Source organism: Mustela lutreola, chromosome 16 (genome assembly GCF_030435805.1).
Source record: "Mustela lutreola isolate mMusLut2 chromosome 16, mMusLut2.pri, whole genome shotgun sequence".
Lineage (NCBI taxonomy): Eukaryota > Metazoa > Chordata > Mammalia > Carnivora > Mustelidae > Mustela > Mustela lutreola.
This window is the reverse complement of record NC_081305.1, coordinates 54,180,024-54,204,751: the sequence shown is the minus strand read 5'-3', so window position 1 is coordinate 54,204,751 and position 24,728 is coordinate 54,180,024. Positions and strand designations below refer to the sequence as shown.

At 52.9% G+C, this 24,728-nt stretch overlaps 4 protein-coding genes and 1 long non-coding RNA gene across 6 annotated transcripts; 1 reads left to right on the top strand and 4 right to left on the bottom strand.

Moving 5' to 3' along the window:
• Positions 1–214: 214 nt before the first annotated feature.
• On the bottom strand, positions 215–3,126 carry CLDND2 (claudin domain containing 2). Its single transcript, XM_059151162.1, is given in 5 exon segments — positions 215–335; positions 571–687; positions 913–1,005; positions 1,008–1,040; positions 1,307–3,126. Coding segments are annotated over 5 exon segments (489 nt in total). The 5' UTR covers positions 1,476–3,126; the 3' UTR covers positions 215–258.
• Positions 929–6,430, top strand: LOC131817610 (uncharacterized). The gene is made up of 3 exons (XR_009348560.1): positions 929–1,065; positions 3,539–3,953; positions 5,012–6,430. It is a non-coding gene; the product is annotated as an uncharacterized LOC131817610 (long non-coding RNA).
• On the bottom strand, positions 1,046–4,319 carry NKG7 (natural killer cell granule protein 7). Of its 2 annotated transcripts, XM_059151158.1 has the most exons (5): positions 4,024–4,319; positions 3,797–3,943; positions 3,580–3,714; positions 3,419–3,484; positions 1,046–1,183 (listed from the first exon to the last, which is right to left on the bottom strand). In XM_059151158.1, exons 1-4 carry the CDS (start codon positions 4,178–4,180, stop codon positions 3,426–3,428), a joined length of 498 nt encoding a protein of 165 aa, XP_059007141.1. In that variant the 5' UTR covers positions 4,181–4,319; the 3' UTR covers positions 1,046–1,183; positions 3,419–3,425. The 2 variants fall into 2 exon arrangements, with proteins under 2 accessions (XP_059007141.1, XP_059007140.1); XM_059151157.1 differs by lacking the exon at positions 1,046–1,183 and having other exon boundaries at positions 3,275–3,484; positions 4,024–4,318.
• Positions 6,431–8,116: 1,686 nt separating the features above from the next.
• LIM2 (lens intrinsic membrane protein 2) lies at positions 8,117–13,821 on the bottom strand. The gene is made up of 4 exons (XM_059151159.1): positions 13,647–13,821; positions 9,580–9,729; positions 8,407–8,541; positions 8,117–8,178 (listed from the first exon to the last, which is right to left on the bottom strand). Exons 1-4 carry the CDS (start codon positions 13,819–13,821, stop codon positions 8,117–8,119), a joined length of 522 nt encoding a protein of 173 aa, XP_059007142.1.
• Positions 13,822–15,138: 1,317 nt separating this feature from the next.
• C16H19orf84 (chromosome 16 C19orf84 homolog) lies at positions 15,139–16,433 on the bottom strand. Its single transcript, XM_059151155.1, has 2 exons — positions 16,336–16,433; positions 15,139–15,676 (listed from the first exon to the last, which is right to left on the bottom strand). The coding sequence occupies exons 1-2, from the start codon at positions 16,368–16,370 to the stop codon at positions 15,139–15,141; spliced, it is 573 nt and encodes a 190-aa protein (XP_059007138.1). The 5' UTR covers positions 16,371–16,433.
• Between the last annotated feature and the right edge of the window lie 8,295 nt (positions 16,434–24,728).

Sequence of the window (24,728 nt, the reverse complement as noted above, 5' to 3'; positions counted from 1 at the left end):
CCCCTTCCCCCTCCGAGCCCAGGCGCCTTGTCCACTCCACCCAAGCTCGTGTCCCCATGTTCCTTGTTCCCTATAGCTTCATGTGCTTATGTCCTCCCTGAACCCCCAGGTGTCCCTGTGTCCCAGTCCCCCGTCCTCTTCATATCCACATTGCTCCCGCGTGCGTTCCTGTCCTCCGTGTCCTCACGGCCCCCAGAAAGCCACGCGGAGCCGCGGCGGTGAAAGCCGTTCCTTTATTCTGCCCCAGGCAGGCCGCGGTCACAAGCACACGGGGAATCCACTGAGGGCATCCGTGCTCTGCAAGACCCTGTCCGCCAGCAGAAAGCAGAAGCCAGGCGGGAGGGGAACGGAGGGCAGAAGCCTGGGAGACGGTTTGTCCTGGGGCAGATGGCCGGGAGCGCCCCGGGGACTGGGGCTTGGATCCCCAAGGGTGCTCCTGCCGGTTCTGCGGATGTCGGGAGCGGAGTTTGGTGAGGAGTCCCTGGGAGGGCGGCTGGGAGTCTGCGGGGGGCGGGGGGGGGGTCCACCGGGCAGTGTCCTCCACCCTCTTCCCGCTGTCCAGGTTACCCGCGAGAATAGAGAAGGGTAAAGCCAGCCACCCCGAAAAACAGGACCACGAGAAGAAGACATCGTTCTTCCGCGCGTTCTTCACTGTATAGCCTGTCAAGGCAATCAGCAGCAGCAGGCCTGGGCTCCACGCACCAGGGGAGCTCCGCCTGGGCTGGGAGGTGGGGGGCGCACCCAGGCCCCACCCAGAGTATGCCCATCCAGGGCCACGTCCTTTTCCCTCAGCCACGCCCCCTCCTCTGGGTCTCTGGCCCCTGTCCCCACTCGCATCCCCGCGACCCCTGGGCCCCTGTCCCCTGCAACCCCCAGGCCCACCCTATGACTGTGGGCCCGCTGCCGTCCCACCGTAGAGGAAGAAGATGCCGCTCGTAGTCTGGCCCCGTGAGTCGCCCTCGTGGCATAGGATCCTCAGCCCCATCACCAAACACCCGATGCCGCCAGCACCATGCACGCCCCTGTCACCGCCAGCATGGCTGGGGAGAGGGGCCGCCTCAGCCGGTAAGGGGCTGGGAGCAGAGCTGATGGTTTGGATGGGGACTTGGAAGTTACTTCATGAGGGAAGTGGGTCCCGAGTTGGGGGATGGTGGTAGTCTCTGTCGCAGAGGAGCAGATGGGCCTGAGACAGGAGTGGAAGGGGTAAGGGTTTGGTGGGCAGGATGTGTCCTGCTGTTGAGCCATCTGTGGTCTGTGCTGGGGGCTGTCTGACCAGTAGAGGACATCTGGGCGGGTCGGACCTCCCTCTGGCAGGGGATGTTAGAGCAGGTGCCACCATTACACTCCTGCCACAAGCCACTATGGCCCCCGGGGTAGCGGATCCAGTAGTTGGTGGTAGTGGAGAAAATCGTGAGGATTTTGGCCAAGAAGCCTAGCAAGGTGCCCCCGCTCTGGAGGCTCCGCTTCACGCCCATGCCAGCGCGGCTGCTGCGGAGGGCCACACACGCAAGATTGGCTGATACTCTTCTCGTCCCCAGACCCCTCTCCCGGGTCCTTCAAGTCCTTGAGACACCCTCCCACATGTCCCTCCATGTGTGATTGCACCCCAGCACTGCTGCCTCCTTCAGGCCCTTCCAGAGACCTTCATGGCCTACTGCTCCTACTGGGGGCCTTGAGACCTTACCCCCAAGGAATCAGTGCTTAGAGACCTCCCTGTCTTTGGAAGATCTCCATGCCCCCAGGAATGTCCCTATAGTCTGTCCAGTGCCCTCCTCCCCACCCCCCACCCCCGCCCTGCACACACCCACCTAAGTGACTCACACTCAGCTCCCAGGGCTTCTTAGACACAGAGTCCAGAGGGTGGGGGAAGGGAGACCACATCTCTGTGACACAGGAGGAGTTCTAAAATCCCCTCTCCCATCAGTCATTTAAAGAGATAAACCTCCCCCAACACACACACACACACACACACCCTAAGCAACTCTACTAGCAGAGAGACCGCTCAGAGTCAGATAACAGGTCTGGGGAGAGCCAAAAGGCCATGGCATAACAGACCATAGCCTTGTGAAAACTCTTCCCTTGATTCCATAAGCTCTGCAGGTCCCTGTCTCTGTGACTGTGCCCTCTTAGGTTCCCATACAAGCTCCTGCTCCTCCTCCCTCCACTTCGTGCCTGTTGGTCTGGAGCCTCCATCCTGCCCCTTCTCACCAGAGGAGCAACCTCACCGAGTCTCTGTCCCAGACCCCCGACAACCACATCCCAACTGAGCTCAGCATCTTCCACCAAACCGGGGCTGACTCCGCCATCCCACCCAGTTGACTGTGCCAGATCCCTTGGCACTGTCCTTGCCCCCTCTGACCCATCAATCCACGAAGCCCCCGAATCCCTGTGTCTGGTTCCTTCTGCCCCCCTGCATCTGGCTCCTTCCATCTTTCCCATCTCACGCCCTGGTCCCAGTCGCACCCATTGGATGCCAAGCTCCTCTCTCCCTTTGGGCCTCCCTCCATGCCCCAGAGGAATCTTGGCACCTGGAACTGGCGTTGACCCTCCCCAGCTCACAACCTTCTCCTAGCTTCCCACTGGCCTCAGGAGGGAGTCACTGTGACCATTGGGGCTGTTGCTCCCACCTCCTTCTCCATCCCCTGAAAACTTTGAGCCTTTCCACACCTCCCCCTTTGCGTCTCTCTGTCTGGATGATCTTTCCTTGGCCCTCAAGAAGCCCCTGAACAGCCTTCCCCCAGAAAGCTCCCCTCCACCCCATCCGACAGAGTCAGTCTTTCTCCCCACCATCCTGGGCTCTGCCTGCTGTCTTGCTTCCCCCACTGGACTTGCAGCCCCCCAGTGGCCAGGGCCTGGGGCAGCCTCTCATCAGCATCCCCAGTGAGACCAAGGATAAAGGAGGAGCTCAGGAAAAGCCAGCTGAAGGAGTAAATGAATTAATGAAGTAAGTGAGGAGGACCAGAGTGAAGACAAGGGTGACAAAATCAGAGAGGGAGTGAGAAGGTAAAAGCACCAGAGTGGGAAAGACAAAGGAGGAAAGAGAAAAGACAGGGTCTCAAGGTAGAAACAGGGAGAAAGACAAGGACCGGAGAAGGGAGCCGACATGGGGCCGCACCAGCCCCAGCTCCATGCCCATCTGTGCCCATCCATGCGTGGGGGCTGCCTGAGGGCACACAGGGGTTCTGACTCCTTCCTGGGCTCCTGGGGTCGCCCACCAGGGAGCTGCCCTGCCCTCAGCTTATGTCTTGGCTGAATTAATCTCAGAATAACCAGATCTCAGCAAATTGTTGTTGAATGGACGAAGAAACAAACAGCGGGGTTGTGGGAGGGCTGGGGTAGGGGCTAGGAGGAGGGCTGTGGGTGCCTGTGGCTCCTGACGAGGTCTTCCCCGAACAATGCTTTATCCTGCCCGACTCACCTCTGGCTTACAAGGTCTCATAGCCAGACTGGGGGCCACTACAGTGAGCATGCAGACTCAGGCTGCCTGGGAGGGGGGAGCAAAGAGAGGTTAACATTAGCCCCCACCCTGCTCTCTCAGAGCCCCCAGCAAGCCTCTCCAGGTCCCGGAGCAGTAGTCACCTGTACAGAGACAGAGGACAGCTGAAACCCAGCCCAGGTAGAACGACCAGGAGAAGAAGGTCTGGATCTGAGGGTGTTGAGGCTGGTTCCACCGCTCGCTGGTATAGACCGCCATGGCCACCACAGCAAAAATGGCTGGGGATGAAGATGAGAGAGGGCTCAGACCCTCTGCAGAAACTCACCAGTCCCCAGAGCCCAAGTGCAGCCCGGAGCCTACCTGCAGCAAAAGCCATGATAGAGGAGGAGAGGGGCCCGTAGCCTCGAATGGACAGTGAGGGGACGTAGGACAAGATCAGGAAGATCACCGACACCAGCGCCGACAGTGCAGCCAGAATGCTGAGGCTCTGCGTCGCGCGGATGTAGCCTGCCCCGAGGTAAGACTTCAGTGTCTGCCCTTCCTTGGGCAGCCCACCACCCGCAATAGGAAACACCACTGTCCCTTACCTGGTACCTCACTGTTAGACTTCTCTGGCCAGAGCCCCGAGTGAGACGAGAAGGTGGGCCCCATGGCCACGAACCAGAAATCCGTGCTCAGAGCAATCAGGATGGTCACCAAGGCCAGGGAGCCAGTGAGGAGGCCCAAAGACCGACAGAGCTCCATCGAAGTGAGTCCTGGGCGTCCAGGTCCTGCGGATGAAGGGGCCAGTGATCTGGACTCTTGGGCCCTCTGAGATCAAGAAAGAGAAGCCTTTAAGATTTTAAAACCAGGCCGTTTGGTTTCACACAGTTCCGGGTTGATGAGTCTTGCCCTGTACCCCCCCTTCCCGGTTGCCTTGACAGCTTCCTCCCCCCACATAGGTTGGGTTCCCCTCACAGCATGTGGTGGGGAGGGTGTCACATCATCAGTGGTTTGGTGGTGGTTCAGAGCTTGCCTCTGCTTTAGGTTCTATACCTCCCACCTTGGAACCCTCAACATCAGAGGAGACTTCCTGGAAGAGGTGTGAAAGAGGCTTGGGGGCCCCAGGGTGGGAGGTGGTAGATGAGACCAGGGTGTGAGCTAAACAGGGGGATGTGGCCAAAGGGGACAGTTGGTGGTTGTGTCATGCTCTCCTGTCGGTTCTGTAACCTTCCATTCTGGAAGAGGGAGGCCCCAACTCTAGTGTGTCCACAGAAGGAGGGGGGCTGGAGACTAGGTTCTTGCAGCTGAAGGAAAAGAGGGCTGGAGGCCTGGTCTCGTGTCCTGAGCAGGAGGCAGGGAGTCCTGGATCCCTGCCTGGAGCTTATCCCAAAGGCAACCAATGGTGGAGGATCACAATCCTGCAAGTCTGTGGAGAGCAAGACATGTCCACATCATCCTCTGATAAGAGTTCGCAGACAGCTCTGACTTGAGCAGGGCCTCATTGCAGGATCAGGGTGTCTCAGGGGCAGAGGTGGGCACACAGGACTGTCCCACCCTCCCAGCACTAGCCTCCTCTTCCCATCCCGGCAATAGGTCCTAGACAGAGCCTCACCTCACCGATGAGCAGGAAGAAGGCGAAGGTGTCGCAGCCCAGGTGGAAGGTGCAGGCTCATGTGACTTCCAAACCAAGGGAATGGCCTAGAAGAAGACCTCTGTCACAAAGATGACACGAGCCAGCAGTCCCACAGCAGCCGGTAAAGGGGAGACTCAGAGGGACTCAAGAGGCCAGGGCCTCTTCCATTACTGGAATCTCCAGTTTGCAGGCCCCCCATCTCTCACCCAGACCCTCACCACCAAGGTAACTGGCCAGTCCTGAGCACGTGCTCACGAATGCAGGCTTTCAGGGGCAGATTCGGGTCATAAGGAGCAGGGGCACCGACGCAAAAATGGCGGTATGTGTACCTCTAGTGGAGAGCAGTGGACAGGCTTCAGGAATCCCGGCCAAGGGAGTGTCAGAGCCCAGAGGTCACCTGCAATCTCTACCCCATCCTTAACTCCACCCCTGTCCTCCAACACAACCCCAGTATCATCCCCAGACCTAACCCCAAACTCAGCCCCATCCCTAACCTCATCTCCAAACCAAACCCAACCCTGTCCATAACCCAGCTCTACCCACAAATTCAACCCCGTCCTGATTCCTAAACCAAACCCTATTTTCATTGCCAAGACCGGCTCTAAACCCAGTCCCATCCCCAACCCCCAATACAACCCACTCCTTAACCCCAGCTCCAGCCTCTAATTTAACCCCATCCTCCAAACTAACCTGACCTCCATCCTCTTATTCACAAACTCAGCCCCAACCCCATGTCCAAATCCAAGTTCAGCCCCAAACACAAACCCATCCTCATTCTGAGACTTAATGCTAACCTTGTTTGGAACTTCACACCAGATCACACTTCCAGCGCCACCCCAACCTTCCTCCTGCTCTGTCCCACCCTTTATAATTCCGACCTCAGCCCTACTCATATTCATCTCAATCCCACCTATTTCATCCCCCCCCCCCCACACACACACACTGTAGAGAATGGACTATGGAGGCAGGCGGGGGGTGGGGGACAGGAGGAGGGGCAGAGCTGGTTAGGAGACTGAGGCCATAAGCCAGGTGAAACAAGATATGAGTCCTAACTGGGTGATCAAGGAACCTGGACACAGTTTTAAGGTAGAGCCAATGCCGCTTGCCAGTGAATCAGGTGTGGGACGCAGTAAAGCAGCTGCTGATGATCCCAGGACTCTTGGCAGGAGCAGCTGGATGACAATGAGGCAAGATGGGGAGATATGGGAGGAGTTGGTATGGGATGTGGGAGAGACCAGGACACCTGAGATTTGAGATGCCTCTTCTTTTCAAGTGGACACTGGAGATGAGTCTGGAATTACCACATCATTATTATTGCTAGAATAAACTCCTATAAATATGATTCCTGGAATAAGCCTCAATAAATATGTCTCCTTAAATAGGCCTCAATAAATTACCATTAGAGAAGGCCTCAATTGCCATTATTAGTAGAGGAAGCCTCTATAAATACAGAACTATTGTTATTTGTGAAGTCCCCAATAAATATTTCTAGGGAGTAGGTCTCTGTTCATATGACAGTTTTAGCATAGACTGTAATTAATATTCTTATTATTAGAATGGGCCTTGCTAAATAGTCTTATTAATTTATGGTAGATATTAGTAAATCTCACGGCAGTTGGGCACAGCTTATTGAATGAAGTAATGAGCGAGTGAATGAGAAGGTCAAGGTCATGAATGGTATGTGAAGAGTCAGGATAGGGTGTGGATCAGAGATCTGGCGCTTCTAGGTGTGGGGTCCATCCAGGGAGGGGAGGGGCTGTGAGGAATGCTGACTGGAGATGGTGTGAGCAGTCAGGTGGTTTTTTTCACAGACCTTTTCATTTATCGTATTATCCCACTGATATTATGATTCATAAGAAACACATATTTGTTCTTTGTACTGTTCCTGACATGAAGCTGCTAAAAGCCTTGGTATTTCATAGGCAACGAGGGCCTTGCTACCTTAATGGTTAATGAGGCAACTGGGGGCAGGGAGGTGGTGGCAAAGCACTGGAAGGTAAGGTCAGGTTGCCGGGGGAACCAGCCAGGTGTCTGGAGGGTTGGAACTTTCAGTCCCAGCCCCCAACCTGGGTAGGGAGGGGCTGAAGACTGAGTAGTCACCAGTGGCCAGTGGTACACTCAGGATGCCTGTGTAATGAAGCCACCATGAAAACCCAAAAAGACTGGGTTCAGAGAACTTCCAGGTTGGTGAATGTGTGCGTAATAGAGAGAGTGGCCCCCTGAAAAGGGCACAGAAGCCCCTTGCCCCTTTCCCATACCTTGCCCTGTGGGTCCCTTCCATCTGGCTGTACCTGAGTTATATCCTTTTATAGTAAACGGGTGATCTAGTAAGTGGAATCTTCCTTCGAGTTCTGGGAGCCACTCTAGCAAATTATTCAAACCCAAAGAGTGAGTCATGGAAACCTCCACACTACTGCTGGTTGACCAGAAGCCCAGGTGACAAGCTGCACTTGTGAGGGCATCTGAGGTAGGGGTGGGGGGCAGACTTTAGGACTGAGTCCTTCACTTGTGGGATCTGACAATACCTTCTTATAGAGAGTGTAAGAACTGAGCTGCTTGGTGATGTGGAATTAGGAAAAAAAAAATACAGAATTGGACCTACACATCTGTTTCCTAGAAGTCGTAGTTAACCCCTGGGTGGGAACTCTGTGGTTCATGTCTGTCCCCATCCTTACAGAGACTGAGCAGGTTGGCCTGCAGTCCTCCAGACACCCCCACCCTGTCCACCACTCACACCTGTTTCTCATCACCCCAACCCCTCAAGGACCACACCTTAGTAGTTTCACATCAGTTTTATTAGATTCTCAAAAAGTCGCTCTAATGGAGATCCCATTTCTCTAACACCCCCCCTTCATGGGCTGGGCCTTGGGTCTTCTCAACTGCCTCCCACCAGGCCCCATTCTTCCTCCCTCCCCCTTGGGACACAGGAGTCAGAGGCCTCTGCCCAGAGTCCACGATTGAGCCCCCTCCTGCCCACAGGAACCAGAACTTCAGGCCTCTAGACCTTCCCCCTCCTTTTCTGTGGTCCTATTTAACCTCCAGATGAAGTTGGGGGTACATTGGGCTCAGCGGGGAGCAGACAGGCGCCGACATTCATGCATCCGGTAGGCACACATGTAGAAAATCCCTGCATGAGAAGAGATCCCATTGGCCCCCCCCCAAGTCCTCCTAACCTGGGCTCCTAGCCCAAGACCCCAAAACAGCACTCCCTTTCTTCCTGGGTGTCTGCAGCATCTCGATTCTGTCTCCTGGCTCAGTGCTGGGGGGCCCATGTGGGACACCCCATCATCTGGCCCTCTGAAGTGCTGCCCACTCTGCCACAGACACTGACCTTCCCACCCCCAAACCCTCATACCTGCGAAGAAGGCCATGAGCAAGGCCACCCAGCCCAGGATGTAAGACCAGGAAAAGCGCCAGTCCCCAAAGCGGCGACCAAGGAAGCTGACAGTGACTCCAGTGTAAATGGCCAAGGCCAACAGGACAAAAAAGGCTAAGGGGAGAGGATGGGGGGAGGTGGGTAGGAAAGGGGGTAGGGGTGGGGTTTGCAGATGGGGGTGGGAGTTAGATAGAGGAAGGGGAAAGGCCGGGGAGGAGTGGGAAGGGGAAAGGGGGAGGGTGCCCGGGGAGTAGGGGTCAGGTGGGGATGGGACGGGGCTGTGCTGTGTAATAAGGAATTTGACTGGGGCTGGTTTGGGGCTGGGACAGAGACGCTAAATCCCTGGAATTTCCCGAGTGATAGGAGTGTCTTTGTTACTGCTGAGCCTCTTGGGTTTTTATTGATGAGCTGAGATGACAATAGGTAGGACCTGGTCCCCAGAAGGACCAGCCCCAGGAACAGAGCAGCCACCAGGGGCTGTGAGCCACTTGGTATCGGACCACCTTCTGGGGAAGGTAGCTAGAGACCAAGTTCAGGCACAGGGTCAATGACACAATAGGGCCTTGGTAATGAAACCCCAGCAGGAACTCCAGACATGACAAGTGTGCCAGAGTTTCCTGGCTGGTGAGGCACTCAGTGGGATGCCGTGGGGGAAGGATGCAGAAGCTCAGCCTTCAAGACCCTCTCAGGTTTCACCCTGTGCTTCTCTCGATTTAGCTGGTGCTGAGGTGTAGCCTTTATAATAAATCTGTAATTGTAAGTATAGTGCTTTCTGGAGTTTGGTGACTTCTGGCAAATCTTTGAACATGACTGGGTTCTGGGGACCCCCGAACCCGCAGCCAGTGGGTCAAAAGTGCAGATGACCTGAGGACCCCTCTTGCAACTGAAGTAGGAGCAGCCTTGTTAGGAATCGCACCCTTAAACCTGGCGGGGTGGGGGCGGGGGGAAGTTAGTGCCTGCACCGGGCGACCGGACAGCAACTGATATAAGAGGCTGGCATTAGGCTTTTAGAACCAGTCTTGGAGTTGGGGTTGGGGTCGGGGGGAGACTAGGTTGGCCATGGAGCTGAGAATGAGGAATGGGGCTGGGGATGGAAATGGGCTGGGAAGCTGGGGGTGGGAGTGGGGAGATGGGGAAGTTGGGTCCACTCACTGGAGGCGAAAAACATGATGCCGGCAGAGAAGGGCCGGGAGAGGCGGGTGAAGGTGGGTTGCTGAGCGAAGGCCAGGATGCCCATGATGATGCCCGAGGTGGCACACAGGGAGGACAGGATCATGAAGGCCCGGGTGGCATTCCAATAAGCTGTGGTAGCACCGATCGGTCACTCCCGCGCCTCCCCCAGCCCAGGAGGCCTACCTCTCTGTCCCTGACCCAGCTCCTCCCTCACCTCTGCAGTCCCTCTCTTTACCTGCAAGCCCCTAATCATCTTCCACAGCCCAGCTCCCAAATCCCCTCTGGGAAGCACCCTTTCACCCCTCAGGTATCGTCCTCACCCCCTGCTCCTGGCTGTGGCTCTTGGGGCTGTGGCTCTTGGCTTGTTCCCCCTTCCAGTCCGATTGCTCCCTGAGGCCAGGTTTCTACCTTGGGAATACTCCCAGCACAAGACTGGTTTGCAAATGGGCCTGGAGAGATATTCGTTGGATGGATGGATGGATGGATGGATGAGTAATGAATCAGTGTTGATTCCCCGCTATCTGCCTGCCACTCACTTCCTGTCCTCTCTCCCATCGCTCGCTTTCACTTCCCAGATAACCACTGCCCATACTTGAAAATGACCTATTTATTTATTTTTAACTTGTTTATATCTGTCTTTCCCTGCTGATCGCCCAGTTTTCTGAGGACAAAGGTCTTGCTTCCTCATTCACTTCCTCATGCACGGGTGCCTGGCACATAGTGGGGGCTCAGGGCACATGCTGAGTGAATGAACGTGGAGCCTGGAGCCTGGAACGTTGTGCTTGGCACTGAGCTGACCCTTTAGGACATGCTCTGGGAATAATCGGTAAGATTTCATCCTTCATTTAGCAGCTACCAAATACGTGTCAGACACGCATTCCTTGAATGAGCCTGTTCATTCCTTCCAAGGGCCCTATGCTGTATGTACTATTTTTAATCCCCGTTTTTCAGGTGAAGAAACTGAAGCTCAGAGAGGTAAAGTGACTTATCCAGGGTGCCCTAATTGGCAGTGGGACTGGCGTTGACACCCAAGCATCAAAGCCCTTGTTCTGATCTGCTTGACCATACTGGCTCTTGGAGGACCCAGGACACCTGCAACCCTGGGACAGAGCCTGGATCCTGCCCCCGAAAAATAAAAAGTCTGGATCTTTGCAAAATGCATTCTTTTGCCTTGTGTGAATGTCAGTGAGAAAAAAAATTGCTGGCTGTTTCTCTGTGGATGTTGTCATGGGTTGAACCGTGTCTCTCCCCACAACCCCCAAACCCCCAAATTCGTATGTGGAAGGAAGCTGCAATCCTCAGAGTAGGACCTTTTTTGGAAATAGGCTCATTGCCAAGGTATTTAAGGTCTCACTGTAGCAGAGTGGATTCCTAATCCTAACTGACTGACAAGTATCCTCACAAAATGGGGAAAGCTGGAGAAAGACAGACATGCGGGAGGGTGGGGAGCACCATGTGAAAATGAAACAGAGATCAGGATGACACACTGACATGCTAATAAATGCCAAAGAATGCCAGCCAGGAGAGAGCCAGCCTCCACCAGAAGCCAGGCAACAGATCCTCCCTCATGGCCTCGGAAGGAACCAACTCTGCTGACCTCAGTTATCAGACCCCCAGCCTCCAGAGCTGTGAGATGGTACGTTTCTGTTGTTTGAGTCACTCAGTCCATGGTCCTTTGTCACGGCAGCCCCAGGAAACTACGGATGCCTCTGAGTATTTAAAAGGCTGGAAGACTTACGGGACATGTTTTTGCCTATGTCCTCCCCGTGGTCCCACTGAGGTAGGAGTGCAAAATGCAAACATCTCTGAGGGTTGCCTCCAGCTGCAAAAAGAGAGCAGCTTATCTGTCCCCCAGCAGGCTGAGGTAGGGGCTGCGGCGAACAGGGCACCTGTGTCCCATGCCAGGTGACCCATTACTACCTCTGAGCTCCATCTTCAGAGAAAACTCTCCCTGTTCCAGTCACGGTGTGCCACCTATCTCCTGAGGGCCCCTGACTGGTAGACCGCCTTCAAAGGAGGCAAAAATGGATTTTTCAAAGACAGCCGCAAGTCCAGATTTTTCTGGCGACATCAGAAACTTTATAAAAAACACTATACACACGTGTCTGTGGCTGGAGTTGGCCCCGGCGAGTTCACGTATGCCTGCTCTGGGCCTGGTGAGCCAGTTACAGTTGACCTGCACCGGGAGCCAGCTGTGTGGACAGATACCCAGCAATCTATCAGGGTGAGGATTTTGGCTTCAAGGTCAAATGGACTTGCAGACCTGCATCCTGCCTTCCTCTCCTCCATCCCCAACAGAGAGAAGATAGACTGGGATGTGGGTGTCCTTAGGGCATTCCCAGGCTGAAGCAGGAGAAATGGTGGAAGTGTGACGAATGAGACCTCCGGGAATGAAAGGGATGCATGAAATCGGGAGGCTGACCGAGCCCAGGAGCTGGCGGCTGGGGTACGTCTTTCCATTGCTTCCTGCCTCAGTTTACCCCTCCTGCACCCGGGCATCCTGTTTCCTCTCCCAGACAGGTTCAGTGAGATGGGGCAGTGAAATCTGCCCTAAGGGCTCTGGAGGGTTGGCTCCTCCTCCCAAAACCCCCTGGAGAGAATGTTTGGCTTTTTGAGGGCAAGGCTCATGTGTTTTTTTTTGTTTTTTTTTGTTTTTTTTTGTTGTTGTTGTTGTTCTAAGATTTTATTCATTTATTTGACAGAGACAGTGAGAGAGGAAACACAAGCAGGGGGAGTGGGAGAGGGAGAAGCAGGCTTCCCACTGAGCGGGGAGCCCAATGAGGGGCTCCATCCCAGGATCCTAGGATCATGACCTGAGCAGAAGGCAAACACTCAAGGACAGAGCCCCCCAGGTGCCCCGAGTCTCTTGTTTTATTCACACACACAGTGGTACCACCCTCAGTGTTGTTGGGAGACCAAAGGGCATTAATCCAAGTCAAGCACTTAGAATAGCATGTAGGACTCAATGACTTTCAATTAATGCCAGTCATCATCATCATTATTATTACTACTACTACTATTTGGTACATAGAAAATATGTGACATTATATATTCTTAATTTATTAATATATAATACACCTTATATATTCTTAATTTATTTTTATATAATGTATATTGTGTATTAATTTATTACTATGTAGTGCATATTATATATTATGTAATATAAAATATATGTAAGTATATCTCCATATATATGAATGTACATATGTATATGTATATGCATATGGAGAGCTATACATAGAGATATAGAGTATATTATATTATATATTATATTTATAATATGTTATTATAATGTAGCTTGCAAGAACTGTATGTTGGAAAAGCTATTTTTTGCCATTTTTACAACATATATTATAATGTGCACATACACACACATATATATATAGACATACAGACATATATATATATTACAAAGCCTGGTGCACAGTAGCTATTAAAAACTACCATCCGGGGGATGCCTGGGTGGCTCAGTTGGTTAAGCCGCTGCCTTCAGCTCAGGTCATGATCCCAGCATCCTGGGATAGAGTCTCACATCGGGCTCCTTGCTCAGCAGGGAGCCTGCTTCTCTCTCTGTCTCTTCCTGCCACTCTGTCTGCATGTGCTCCTTCTCTCTCTCTCTGACAAATAAATACATAAAATCTTAAAAAAAAAAAAAAACCCAAAATCTTAAAAAAAAAAAAAAAACCTACCATCCGGTATTTAGCAAATTTAGGGTCCCTATTGCTTCTGTATCCCACAGTACGCAACCTGGTTCCTGATACATCATGGATATTTAGGAAACACTATTCTGACAGCCCTGTCCCCGCAGCTGCTCCACTGAGCCCGTGCCTGGAAATGTCACCTGTCTACTTAACCTCTAGTACATTTCATAATTGTACCGGAAAGAAATTCCTGAAATCCCAGTTCTTTCCCTTTTGTGCAAAGCGATCTCTGGCTGGTCCCTCTCTGAGCCACAGAGTTCCCCACCAGCCAAACAGGTGGCGAGGGTGTGCCCCGAGGGGGCCTCTGAGCCCAGCCCCAGCCCAGCCCCAGCCCCGGAGCCTTACCAATGCTCTCTGTCTGCAGGTAGCACTTGTTCCCCAGGCAATATCGCCACAGGCCCTGGTGGGCAAAGGACCCCGACAGCCGGTACTGCATCCAGTGGTCTGTGGCTGTGGCCACCACCAGGAGGATGGTCCCCACCCAGGCACAGAAGAGGCCGCCACCCATGAAGCTGTACATGGTGATCTGTGGAGATGGGAAGAGGTGGGGTCAGGAGCTGGACTCCCGGTGGAGGGACGAGGAGTTGGGGACCTAGACTCCCGGATCCCAGATGCGGAGGTTGCTAATGGCTGGGACAGCAGGTCCCTAGGAGAGGAAGGAGCTGGGGGCCTGGGCCCTCGGTTCCTGGATGGGGAGGAGGTTGGAGCCCTGGGCTCTTGGGTCCTAAGTGAGGAGGGAGCTAGGGGCTGGGATACCAGCAGGCCCCTGGGGGAGGAAGGAGCTAGAGCATGGATCCCTAGGTCTGGGTGGAGGAGGGAACCTAGAGGTCCAATGCTGGTCCTTACCTGAGTGGCAGAGCCTACCACAAGCCCTCTGTCTGCCTCGGCCCTTCTGTGCAAACTGAGCCGAGCCAGGTTGCTGGCCTCTCTGCTCCCTGGGTCCCCCAAATCCCTTAAGCCTCCCCACACAATGGCCTTGTGACCCAGCAGCTTCCAGCAGGCAGAAGTGCAGTGGTGGCAGAGGCCCCAAATGGAATTCGCTGAAACAGGGATCCAAGCGCTCCCTCCCCGCAGCCCCTGGCCCCACTGGCCTCTCTCTGTGACCCTCCCAACGACCCCACCACCCTTTCACAGGTCTTGCTCACAGCACCCACTGGGTTAGCCTGAGCTGCGTAAGCACACACAGAGACACAAGACATAGGGGCAGCCATCCATTTATTGTTCAACCAGGGGTGAGGGAGGCGGGGCAGCAGGTGTCTGGGTATGTTGGGCCAATGTTCTTTGCAGGTGGGTCACAGGGCATGTCACAATTGGGGCTGGGACCGGAAGAAGGATGGGACGGTATTGGCTGGGATCAAAGATGGGCTGGGTTTGGGGTCAAGTTTAGGAGGCAGTTAAGGATGAGGACTGGGTTGGCCTGAGGTAGTCGAGAAAGAGTGTGCAGAGCTGAGACTGAGGGTGGAGATGGGGACAGAAATGGGAATGAGTGGGGCTGGGGATATGGCATTGAGAGTGGGGATGGGACTGGGGTTACAGAGGCGGGTGGGGATGGGGTTGGGGCTGTCACTGTAGTTGGGGTAGTGCTGGGAATGGGGACAGGCATGGCTTTGGGTGGATATGAGGCTCAGGGCTTTTGTTGGTGTGGGATCCCAAGTCAGCTCCGGTTTTCACGGGGTGACTCGCAAGACCCACTCCTGAGGCTGTGGTTTTGGGAGAAGAAACATGGGAGGGTGGTGTTTCTTGGGGTATTTCTGCCATAGCTGAGGTCACCCTGGGCTCCAGGAAAACCCTCCTGGTGACCCTTCTCAGGAGTCTGGGGAGCTGGACTTTCAGGGTCCTAGTACTCTGCCTCCCAGTCTTCTGCTGCAGCAGGCGGCATGTCCTGGGGTGGCTCTTGACCTCGGGCTTCCTTCTTCCCATCCTGACCAGGCAGAGTTGGTGGTGATGTTGGCATCGCCAGTGGAGTCTTGGGGCCAGCCCCAGACCCCCGCGGCCAGCCCCTCTCAGCCCTTCCAGGTTGCCATCGCTGCAGGACCTGGCCCCGGCCTGGCCTGCGCTGGACGCCCCAGCCCCCGCGTCCCCTGGGTGGCCTTGTGGCCATGCCTGGCTGGGTGTAGCTTGCCTGGGGGGTGCAGCATGCCTGGGGGTTGCAGGGGCAGGAGGGCAAGGACTGTTGAAGGGTGTAGGCCCCCAGCAGGGCGCTGTGCAGGAGGTAGGAGAGGGCGTCCAGACGGATGGGGACAGTGACAGAGGCCAAGCTCTCAGGGAGCCCCAGGTGGGCTGGATCTGGGATGCCCAGGGGGAAAGGTGGCAAGGCTGGGAAAGGTGCAGGGGGGCACGGCTCAGTCCTGGGTGATGGCGGGGACAGGTTGTTCCTGGAATGACAAGAGTACAGGTCAGTAGTTCTCACCATCTCTCCGGCTTTCCTACTGTGGTCCAGCCCTTCTCCTGGGAGCCCATTCAGCTCAGCGTCCACCTCTGATTCCCGTGCCTTCTCTCTCTCTCTCTCTCGCTCAGTCTCTCAATCTTTCTCTCATCTGTTTTTTCCATATCTCTTTACAGAGAGACAGACAGCTCAGTCAGGACGTCAGAATCAGACAGAATGAAATTCAAGCTGCAGGCTGCCTCGCTCAAGGTGTGTTTCCAGGTCAATCACTTCCCTGTGCTGAACCTTCATTTTTCACATCCAAAGATGGCTTTTGGTAGTACCAGAGGTGCATAGGCAAGGCCTAGGTCTGAAAAGTATTATTTCTCCAGCTCTATGGCTGTTCCTGACATCTCTGATTCTCCTGGCTCTTTCTTGAAATTTCTCCCTCTTCCTCCAATATCTGTTTCTAGCTGTGTCCCTTCTAAGTATCTTGTTCAGCTCGGTCAGTAAGATCGCTAAGATTCTGTTTCTAACTGATGATACGTGAGCCTTTTTGTTGTTGTTGTTCTGATACTCTCTTTGGGTCAGTCCACTCTGCCTCTGATTTTCTCCGCCCCTTCCCTCGCTGACCTCTGTCCTCCCCATGAGGAAGGTCTTGCGTCTCACCCCTTGGGCCCAGTCCCTTTCTCTTGCTGTTCCATCTTTACAAGGGTGTCTCAAGCGTCTTCTAGCACCTTCGCCACGATTTCTCCAGGGCGCAGGGAGGCGCGGAGGGGTCTGGAAAAAAGTGCCCGGGACTTTGTCTGGAGTGGGGCGTGGCCGGCGGACGTGAAGAGCCCCAGGCAAGTACACCAGAGTTGCAGGATCTAATGCCTCAACCCTACATATCTTAGTCTGCAGGCCCCATCTCCCCGAGACGCAGAAGTCTGGTCCCTGAGCGTCTTCCACGCTCAGACCCAGGAATCCGGACCCCCAGACCTCTGCTTCCTCAGACCTAGAAGTCAGGACCCCAACCCTTTCCTATCTTTCCACCTGTTTCTGGCCTTTTCTTCTGGGGGCCTGATGGTGTTCTTTAGGACCAAAGGGAAATCAGGACATCTGGATGCTCTTTAGGACAGAGGGAGAAGTAGATGGGTTGGAGTTGAGGCAGACGCTTAACTCACCGAGCCACCCACGCGCCCCTCTCTTGGAATACCTTTGTATTCTGTTTACAGAATTTCTATTTCTGTTTACAGAAAAGTTACAAAGTTAATACAGAGAGTCCTCATACAGTCCTCACCCAGCTTCCCCCAATGTTATCTTCTTACATGGTTGCGGAAACTTTGTTGCAACTAAGAAACTAACATGACTATTAGCCAAATCCAGACTTTATTTGAAATTTACCAGTTTTCACACTCAGGTCATCTATTTTCTGTTCCAGAAGCTGATGCAGGTTGACATTTATCATCCAATCTCCTTTGTCTCCTCGTTCGGCTGCAGCCTCTCTGTCTTTCCTGACTTTTTACAACCTTAACAATTTTGAGGAATGCTACTCACTTATTTTATAAAATAGAGGTCCATTTTAATTAATAATTCTAATTTATTTCTTTGAGAATTCTAATTTATTTAATCCTCCCTTCACAGATGATCAGACTGTGCCTCAGAGAGTCCAAGTAAATTTCTCAAGGTCAGAGAGCTAGGAAGTGGCACAAGTGAAATTTGAACCTCAATTCTGTGTTCTTAATGGAGACTCAAGTAGGAGCCAGATTATGTAGGACATGATAGGCTGCAGTGAAGACTTTGGGGTTTGGGGGTGTTGGGTTTTTTTTGTTTTGTTTTGTTTTGTTTTTTTCATTTTAGAACACTGAGATGGCTTCAAACATTTGTAAGCTGAGGTGTGACATACTTTGACTTATGTTTGAGGAAAAGCACTGTGTCAGCAGTTTGGAGAACAGGCTCTGGTGGAAAGCAAGGGAGCATGCTGATATCCTTCAGGCCAGGAGTGGTGGTGACACCCAAGCAGGGGTGGGTAGGGGAGTGGGGATGGGAAGATATGAATGGATTTAGGATGTTTTTTGGAAGAACCATCAGAATTTGTTGCAGGGCTTCTGGGGGTGATTAATGAGGAATCAAGGATGATGCAAAGTCCCAGATGCCTGAGTGGCTCAGTTGGTTAAGCATCTGCCTCTGGCTCAGATCTTAATCCCAGGGTCTTGGGACTGAGTCCCACATGGGGCTCCTTGCTCAGTGGGATGACTGCTTCTCCTCTGCCTGCAGCTCCCCCTGCTTATGCTCTCTCTCTGCCAAATAAATGTTTTTGTTTTGTTTTGTTTTGTTTTGTTTTTTAAAGGATAATGCAGAGCTTTTGGCCAGAGCAGTGTCTTTGAACATAATTTTTTTTTTTTTTTTAACAGAACTTCACAATATCCCTCTTTAGGAATGGGAAAGCCCAGATACCCAAGACCTTCCATTTATTGAGTTCTCTGGAATCCACGACCTGTGCTGGGTGATGCTGGTGACTCAGAGACGTCACCTGCCCTCTAAGGAGTCTGTCTTGAGGGGTGGGGGTCAGACACAGAGATGGACGGTAACATTCCCAGGTGATGAGAGCTTGCAAACAGAACAGGAGGCGAGCAATGAGTGATGCTCCTGAGGTTAAAGGGGTAAGGTTGGGGGCCAGGAAAACATTGCTGCGCAGGTGTGGGGCTTCTTTGGGTTTTTTGTTTTGTTGTTTTGTTTTTAGGAAAGGTGGCCTTTGATCTAGAGTGAGTGGGTATTTGATGTAGAAGAAATGGTGTGAGCAAAGGCCAGGTGGCTGGGATTGAAAGGTTTTTTTGTGTTGTTATTGTTGTTTTTTAAGATTTTATTTCTTTGTCGGACAAAGAGAGCACCAGCAGGCAGAGGGGCAGGCAGAGGGAGAGGGAGAAACAGGCTCCCGGCTGAGTAGAAAGCCCCACGCCGGGATCGATCCCACGACCCTGAGATCATGACCTGAGCTGAAGGAAGACGCTTAACCGACTGAGCCACCCAGGCGTCCCTGGAATGGGAAGATTTTTTTATCCCAAAGCAGGGGCTTTCCTTTCCGGGCGAGCGTGATTAGGCTTCGGGTCTCATCCAACCGTTATGTCCTATCCGGAAGAGGCAGGACTATTTTGTTCAGACGGGTCTCCAAAATGGGGTTCGAATCCCCGCTCCGCCACCGACGAGCGCGGGACCTAAGGCAAGCTGCCTAAGCTTTTCGAGTTCCCTCTTCGCCACTTGGCGCTTCCTGCTCGACTGCAGCAGAACGGAACTGCTTCCCGTTCTGCTCTGTTTTCTCCTACTTCTCTCATCAGGGTCCGATCGTCAATTTACCAAGGACCCGGCGCTTTAAGATCCTCCGCCCGCACTAGAGAGTGGAGGCGGGCTCTTGGGTCTCTAAGGGAAGGTCCTTTCTGCGTCTTCCAAACTGGACAGGCACCTTCTGAACGCGACCAATCAACCCCTGAGTCCCGGGCAGCGAAACTTCCGATTCGCTGGGGAACGCAGCCGGCTATACGTTGGAGCTCCGCCCACTCCGTATGCGTAACGCATCGCAAGATAGTCATCCTTGGCTCCGATTGGCGAGTGAGCTCGCGCTGCTTTCGAGTCCCCGCCCCGCTGCCGTCCTGTCGGCGAGCCAGACCTCTTGCTCTTTGATTGGGTATATTTCTGAGCGCTCCCTTGCTCTGTGATTGGTTATGGTCTCTCCGGCCCTTCTCCGGGCCTTCTTGCTCCATCGTCCAGCGTCGTCGGATGCCATTGTCACTGTTGTGTGGCGTCTGTAGCATGCTGGGGCGGGGCGGGGGGGGCGGGGGCGGGAGGCGGTGGAGATTCTCCCCAGGCCTGGAGATGCCGAGTGAAACTTGGAGGGGGGATCCTGCCCAGGGGTCTTCTTGGCCCACGAGGGAGCCCACTGCCTCATCTCCACCCACCTTAGGATCCCCTTCCTTTCACGTCCCCCACGGGCCTCGGGCAAAGTCCCAAGACTGGACCTTTAGAGCCTCCATTCATTCCCTTAAGTCCTCGCTTCCATCCCCTCCAGGGGACCCTGGGATGCCCTTGGGGTCCCTGCTCTCCCTTGAGCCTTACCCGCTCTTTCAACCCATCCAACTTGGGGGCCCTCAGGAGTGCAGGGTAAGCGTCAGGGCCTCTGGGTCTTGGGGGCTCCTCCCACTGCCGCCCCTACCCTTACATCCTCCCTCTCCCCCCCCACCTCTCTTCCTTACCCCCTTAGAGACTCTCCCCACCTCTGGGGGCTCTGGCCTCACTGCGTTCCTCCCAGCCCAGGGGTCGCTAGACTTTTACCCAAGAGTTACCCCCTTCTTCCTAAAAGAGTCCTGCAGACTGAGGAGTGGTTCCCAGCCCACAAGGTCAGGATTCCCCCCCCCCCTTGTTGTTTATGCCTCCCCTCCCCCAACTTCTAGGCCCTTCAGAAAGGAGATGGGACCTCCCCACCCTCAGGAGTCCAGCCTCCTCTCCTTCTAGCCCCTTTCCCCTTCCTTCCCAGCCCACCATCCCCTTGGGAAGTCCTTGAGCCCTGTAAGGGGGGACAGCCATTCTGAAGGCCCCCACTCCTTCAGGAGATCCCAGGTGTCCTTCATATCCAGGGGGAGAGGGTCTCCAGGGACATGTCTGCCTTCAGACCTGTATTTCTTCCCCTTCTTATTCCTTAGGGCCCAGCCCCTCACTGCCATTCTCCCCTCCCCCAACCCCATCTTTCCAGGTGTTTTATTGACACTTCTGAAATTCAGGAGGTCATCTGTAGGACACCCTTACACTTTCATATACCCACTCCCCCGACCTGAGGGTCTTCTCTGCCAGCTCCTCTGCTGGGTTCCCTCCCTTAGACATCCCACTGTCTCCCTAGGACCTCTGTCCTCACTGCTAGCTCCCTCACACTCAGGATGCCCCAGGGTATCTTTCTCGTAAAGGGGGTCATTCCTGCCCTGTGAACCTCCCTCTTTCTTGAGGCCTCCCTTCTCACAGCCCTCTCCCTGCACTGTCAAGAGGTGTGTAAAATTCAGGGTCTCTCCCTTCTTTGGAATCGCCCCTTTCCCTTTGCCATACATTTGGGATGATCCTTTCCATTGTCATCTTTTTTTCAGGGTTACCTGCATTCAGGGGGGTCACCTGGGGAGCTCCCCCACATTTGGAGAACTCCCACACAGCACTCCTCAACTCAGCGACAGTCCCCTCAGCCCTCAGAGCAGAACCTTCTTGGTGCAGAGAGTGATTCTCAGGGCCTCCCTTAGCTGCAGCAGCTTCCCCTCTCCTGGGCTTCCTCTTACACTCCCAGAAGACCCAGCATCTTACCCCCATTCTTCCAACTTTCTCCCACAGTCACTGTCCTAAGACCCCTCTTTCCTTGGTTTCCCTATCATCTCACTCACTTTTAGCATCCCTGAGTCATCTTCAGCATCCAGGCCATCAATCCCAGGACCTCCTGTACCTTCCACCTCATCAGCATAACCTCCTGCACTCTCCCCTTCCCCCCACACCTGGGCCTGCCTGCTCTTGCCCTCACACCTCCCCCAGAATTAACCTTGGGGCACTCCCAAGGATCTTCTCCTCACACATCACAGATAGAATTCCCTCTCTTGTCCGCTTGGCCTTAGGATTCTCAACCTTCTCACTCCTTCCCAGCCTCGTCCAGACTCTAATTCGCACTCCAGGTTCCCAGTACCTTTGTCTCATACATGGGAAGGGCTTTCCTGCTGGCTTTCATGAGGAAGTGGAGGATCCAGGTTACTAGGCTCCCAGTCAAACATGCTTAGGTCAGCAGTCACTGCTCAGGCCTGCGTCCCACATTGGGCCTTGGAGCAGGGCACTTTTGCCCCCACCCTGTGGTGGCCAGAGTGCTTGGCAAGAGGTTACTGGAGTGAAGGGGTCAGATTTGTGGGCTAGGTCTGAAAGGAATCCCCCTAATGCCATTTGGCTATGAATGATTTTCAGACCACTTGAAAGTTGAGATTTGCTAGAAGCGTCTGCTAAAGTGGCAGTGGGAGTCTGTAGGCCTAAGGGTCCCAAAAGGGAGATTACGTAGACATGTTCCCTTGTATTATCTCATTTAAACTTTACGAACATAATCTTTCAAAAAGTGCTTAATATGTTTTATATTTATATTCATATTCTTTTAATACAAGTAAATGAACTCTTTCTGGTGTATAGTTCCAAATTTTGGACAAACGCATCAAATGCATAGCCATGTAACCATGACGACCACCAAGACACAGAATACTTCTCTCATCCCCCCTCCCAAATTCTCTTGAGTTGTCCCTAAGTCATAATAACCTAAAAGACACAAAACAAACAAACAAAAAACCAGTATCTTCTGGAGGGCAGTTTGGTCTTATCTAACAAAATAAAAAGGCACAGCCCCTTAGACCTGATGATACTACTGCATGGGGGTTACCTATACATGGATTAGTTACCCCCCCTGTTTGAAAAAAAAAAATTATTTATTTATTTGAGGTGGAAGAGGGGCAGAGAGAGGGGGAGAGAGAATCTCAAGCAGGCTCCCCACTGAGCACAGCACCTGACTCAGGGCTTGATCCTAGGACCCTGAGATCATGACCCGAGCCAAAATCAAGGGTCAGCCACTTAACCAACTCAGCCACCCAGGCACCCCTAATTACCCACCCCTCACACCATTTTACTGACCAATAAACAATGCTCAGAGAAGTCACTCATGTCATTTTGGCAAACATGCAACAAAACCAGCCAAGATAAACTTGTTTTGATGCCAGAGCTTTGTCTTCTTCTGTATGCTGCATTCCAGACCAGCGACAATGATGATGTCACAGCGGGAGAAAATAACACATTTTTTGAAAACTTGGAGGTAACTGGACTCTATTCCAAGTGGCTTTATCTAGTCCAATCTCACAGCAGCCCTAATAGGTATTATTCTCATTTTACAGGTGAGGACACGAAGGCACAGAGAGGTTAATGTCTTGCCCAAGGTCAGAGCTGAATGTATGGCCTTTCTGAGCTATTCTGGCTACCTTCCTTCTGAGTTTTTATGTTCTCTTGGAGCAATTTGAGGAAAATGAAGGGATTTTTGAGATGACAAATTAGGTGGAAATCCACCAGTAGAGAATGAGATCTACTGAAAGCTGCTGGGAAAGAAAGTGTTGAAAGCAGGCTCAGAGAGAACAGGACAGGATACCTGTGATGTAAGATAAAAAATGGTAGTCCAAAGCTGGTATGTGTTGTACAATAAAGATTTTGTCAGGCCTTTGTTCCTGGCTCCTGGAAGGGAACCTCTAAAACTCTTGCAATTTTCTGAGCTACAGAAGTGTCTTTGATATTTACGACGGGCCCTGAGACCACACCTAAGTTTATGGTAACAGGGCGACTCACGGTGGGACCCTAGATGGTTTGAAGGTGGGGGCTTTCCATGCTGGAAAGACCAACCATGTCCTTAGGGCTTTGGGGCTTTGAGCCTTGTGACGTCAGCCTGAACCCCCTGGGAGGGAAAAGGGTCTAGGGACTAGGGATTGAGTTCAACCACATCATATGACCAATGATTCAACTCATTATGGCTACATTAAAAAAAAAAAAAACACTAAAAAAAAACCACTAAAAACTCTGGACACCAAGGCTCAGGTGAGCTTCTTGGCTGGTGACACACATCCACATGCTGAGAAGGCAATGCATCTTGAGGACACAGAAGCATCACAGTTGGGACCCTCCCTGACCTCCCCCTACAAATCTCATTTGGCTGGTATGAATTTGTGTCCTTTCTTATTTTTTAAGATTTTATTTATTTATTTATTTGAGAGAAAGAGGGACAGAGAATGAGTGGGGGAGGAGGGGCAGAGGGAGAGTAAGAAGCAGCCCGATGTGGGACTTGATCCCAGGACCCTGAGATCATGACCTGAGCCAAAAGAAGACACTTAACCGATTGAGCCACTCAGGTGCCCAACTCACCTGTAGCCTTGATTTTATCCTTTTATAATAAGTCAGAAAACATAAGGAAGAATTTCCCTGAGCTTTGTGAGCTATTCTAGAAAGTTATGAAACCCAACAGAGGGTAGTGGGAACCTCCATCTATGGCCAGTCCATCAGAAGCGCAGGTGGCATCTGAAGCAAGGGAGAGGGGCGCCCTCGTGGGACTGAGACTGTCCCCTGTGGGATCTGATGCCACCGCCAGATAGGCAGTGTAAGAGTGGAATTAAATTGTAGGACACCTACCTGGTGTCAAAAAATGGCTCAGTGTGTGGCAAACGCATACCTCTGGGGTCGGAAGTGAAATGTAGTAGCTGCATGGGAGTAAAGGAGAAACACATGGGGCAGAGAGAAGGGCCACCGTTCTCATGTCAAGAAGCAAAGGAGTAACCAGAAAACTTCACTGAAGCCACCAAAGTCCTCATAGTTTTGCCTCATGAAAGAGCCAGTCTTTGGACACCTGCCACACAGGACACAGCCAGGATTAGCCAGAGAAGCGGCTTCAGCCCACAAGAGGCCACTGCTGTGGCCAGTTGGGTCAAGAGTCACTTGTCCCCATGCCTGTCCCTCTTCCAGGCCCCCAAACTTTGGGGAACCAGGGCTTTAAGTGGGATTAGAGAAAAGGTGTGTCTGGGGTGACTGGTCTCCCTCTCTTCTCCGAGGAGGCAAGTCCCAGCTTGAACCTCCACTGGATAGAGAGGGAAGCTGAGGGGAAGGTGTAAGGAGCTGTAATAATCAGAGTTTTAATAACCAGAACTGACTGGAAAGTTAGGGTATCTGACAAAGCTGAGACACCATTAGGGACTGAGAATAAATGTTTTGACAGAGAATGATTGTGTCAGTGATCAGAAACATAGAACAGTTTATTTTTTAAGATTTTATTTATTTATTTGACAGACAGAGATCAAAAGTAGGCAGAGAGGCAGGTAGAGAGGGGGGCGGGGAGCAGGCTCCCCGCCGAGCAGAGAGCTCCGATGTGGGGATCGATCCCAGGACCCTGGAATCATGACCTGAGCCAAAGGCAGAGGCTTTAACCCACAGAGCCACCCAGGCACCCCTCATAGAATGGTTTTTTATTTATACTTCCTGGGGCCGATAGTCCCTGGTTAATT

What these genes read in the sequence shown, in the direction of transcription:
- NKG7 (XM_059151158.1), bottom strand. Translation starts at nt 4,180, where the DNA reads ATGGAGCTCTGTCGGTCTTTGGGCCTCCTCACTGGCTCCCTGGCCTTG. An exon ending in GTCTAACAGTGAGGTACCAG is followed by an intron (nt 3,944 to 4,023) that starts GTAAGGGACAGT and finishes ACCTCGGGGCAG; the next exon opens with GCTACATCCGCGCGACGCAG. An exon ending in TATCATGGCTTTTGCTGCAG is followed by an intron (nt 3,715 to 3,796) that starts GTAGGCTCCGGG and finishes CTTCATCCCCAG; the next exon opens with CCATTTTTGCTGTGGTGGCC.
- LIM2 (XM_059151159.1), bottom strand. Translation starts at nt 13,821, where the DNA reads ATGTACAGCTTCATGGGTGGCGGCCTCTTCTGTGCCTGGGTGGGGACC. An exon ending in CCTGCAGACAGAGAGCATTG is followed by an intron (nt 9,730 to 13,646) that starts GTAAGGCTCCGG and finishes GTGCTACCACAG; the next exon opens with CTTATTGGAATGCCACCCGG. An exon ending in GCTCATGGCCTTCTTCGCAG is followed by an intron (nt 8,179 to 8,406) that starts GTATGAGGGTTT and finishes CTTCTCATGCAG; the next exon opens with GGATTTTCTACATGTGTGCC.
- C16H19orf84 (XM_059151155.1), bottom strand. Translation starts at nt 16,370, where the DNA reads ATGGAACAGCAAGAGAAAGGGACTGGGCCCAAGGG. An exon ending in AAAGGGACTGGGCCCAAGGG is followed by an intron (nt 15,677 to 16,335) that starts GTGAGACGCAAG and finishes TTGTCATTCCAG; the next exon opens with GAACAACCTGTCCCCGCCAT.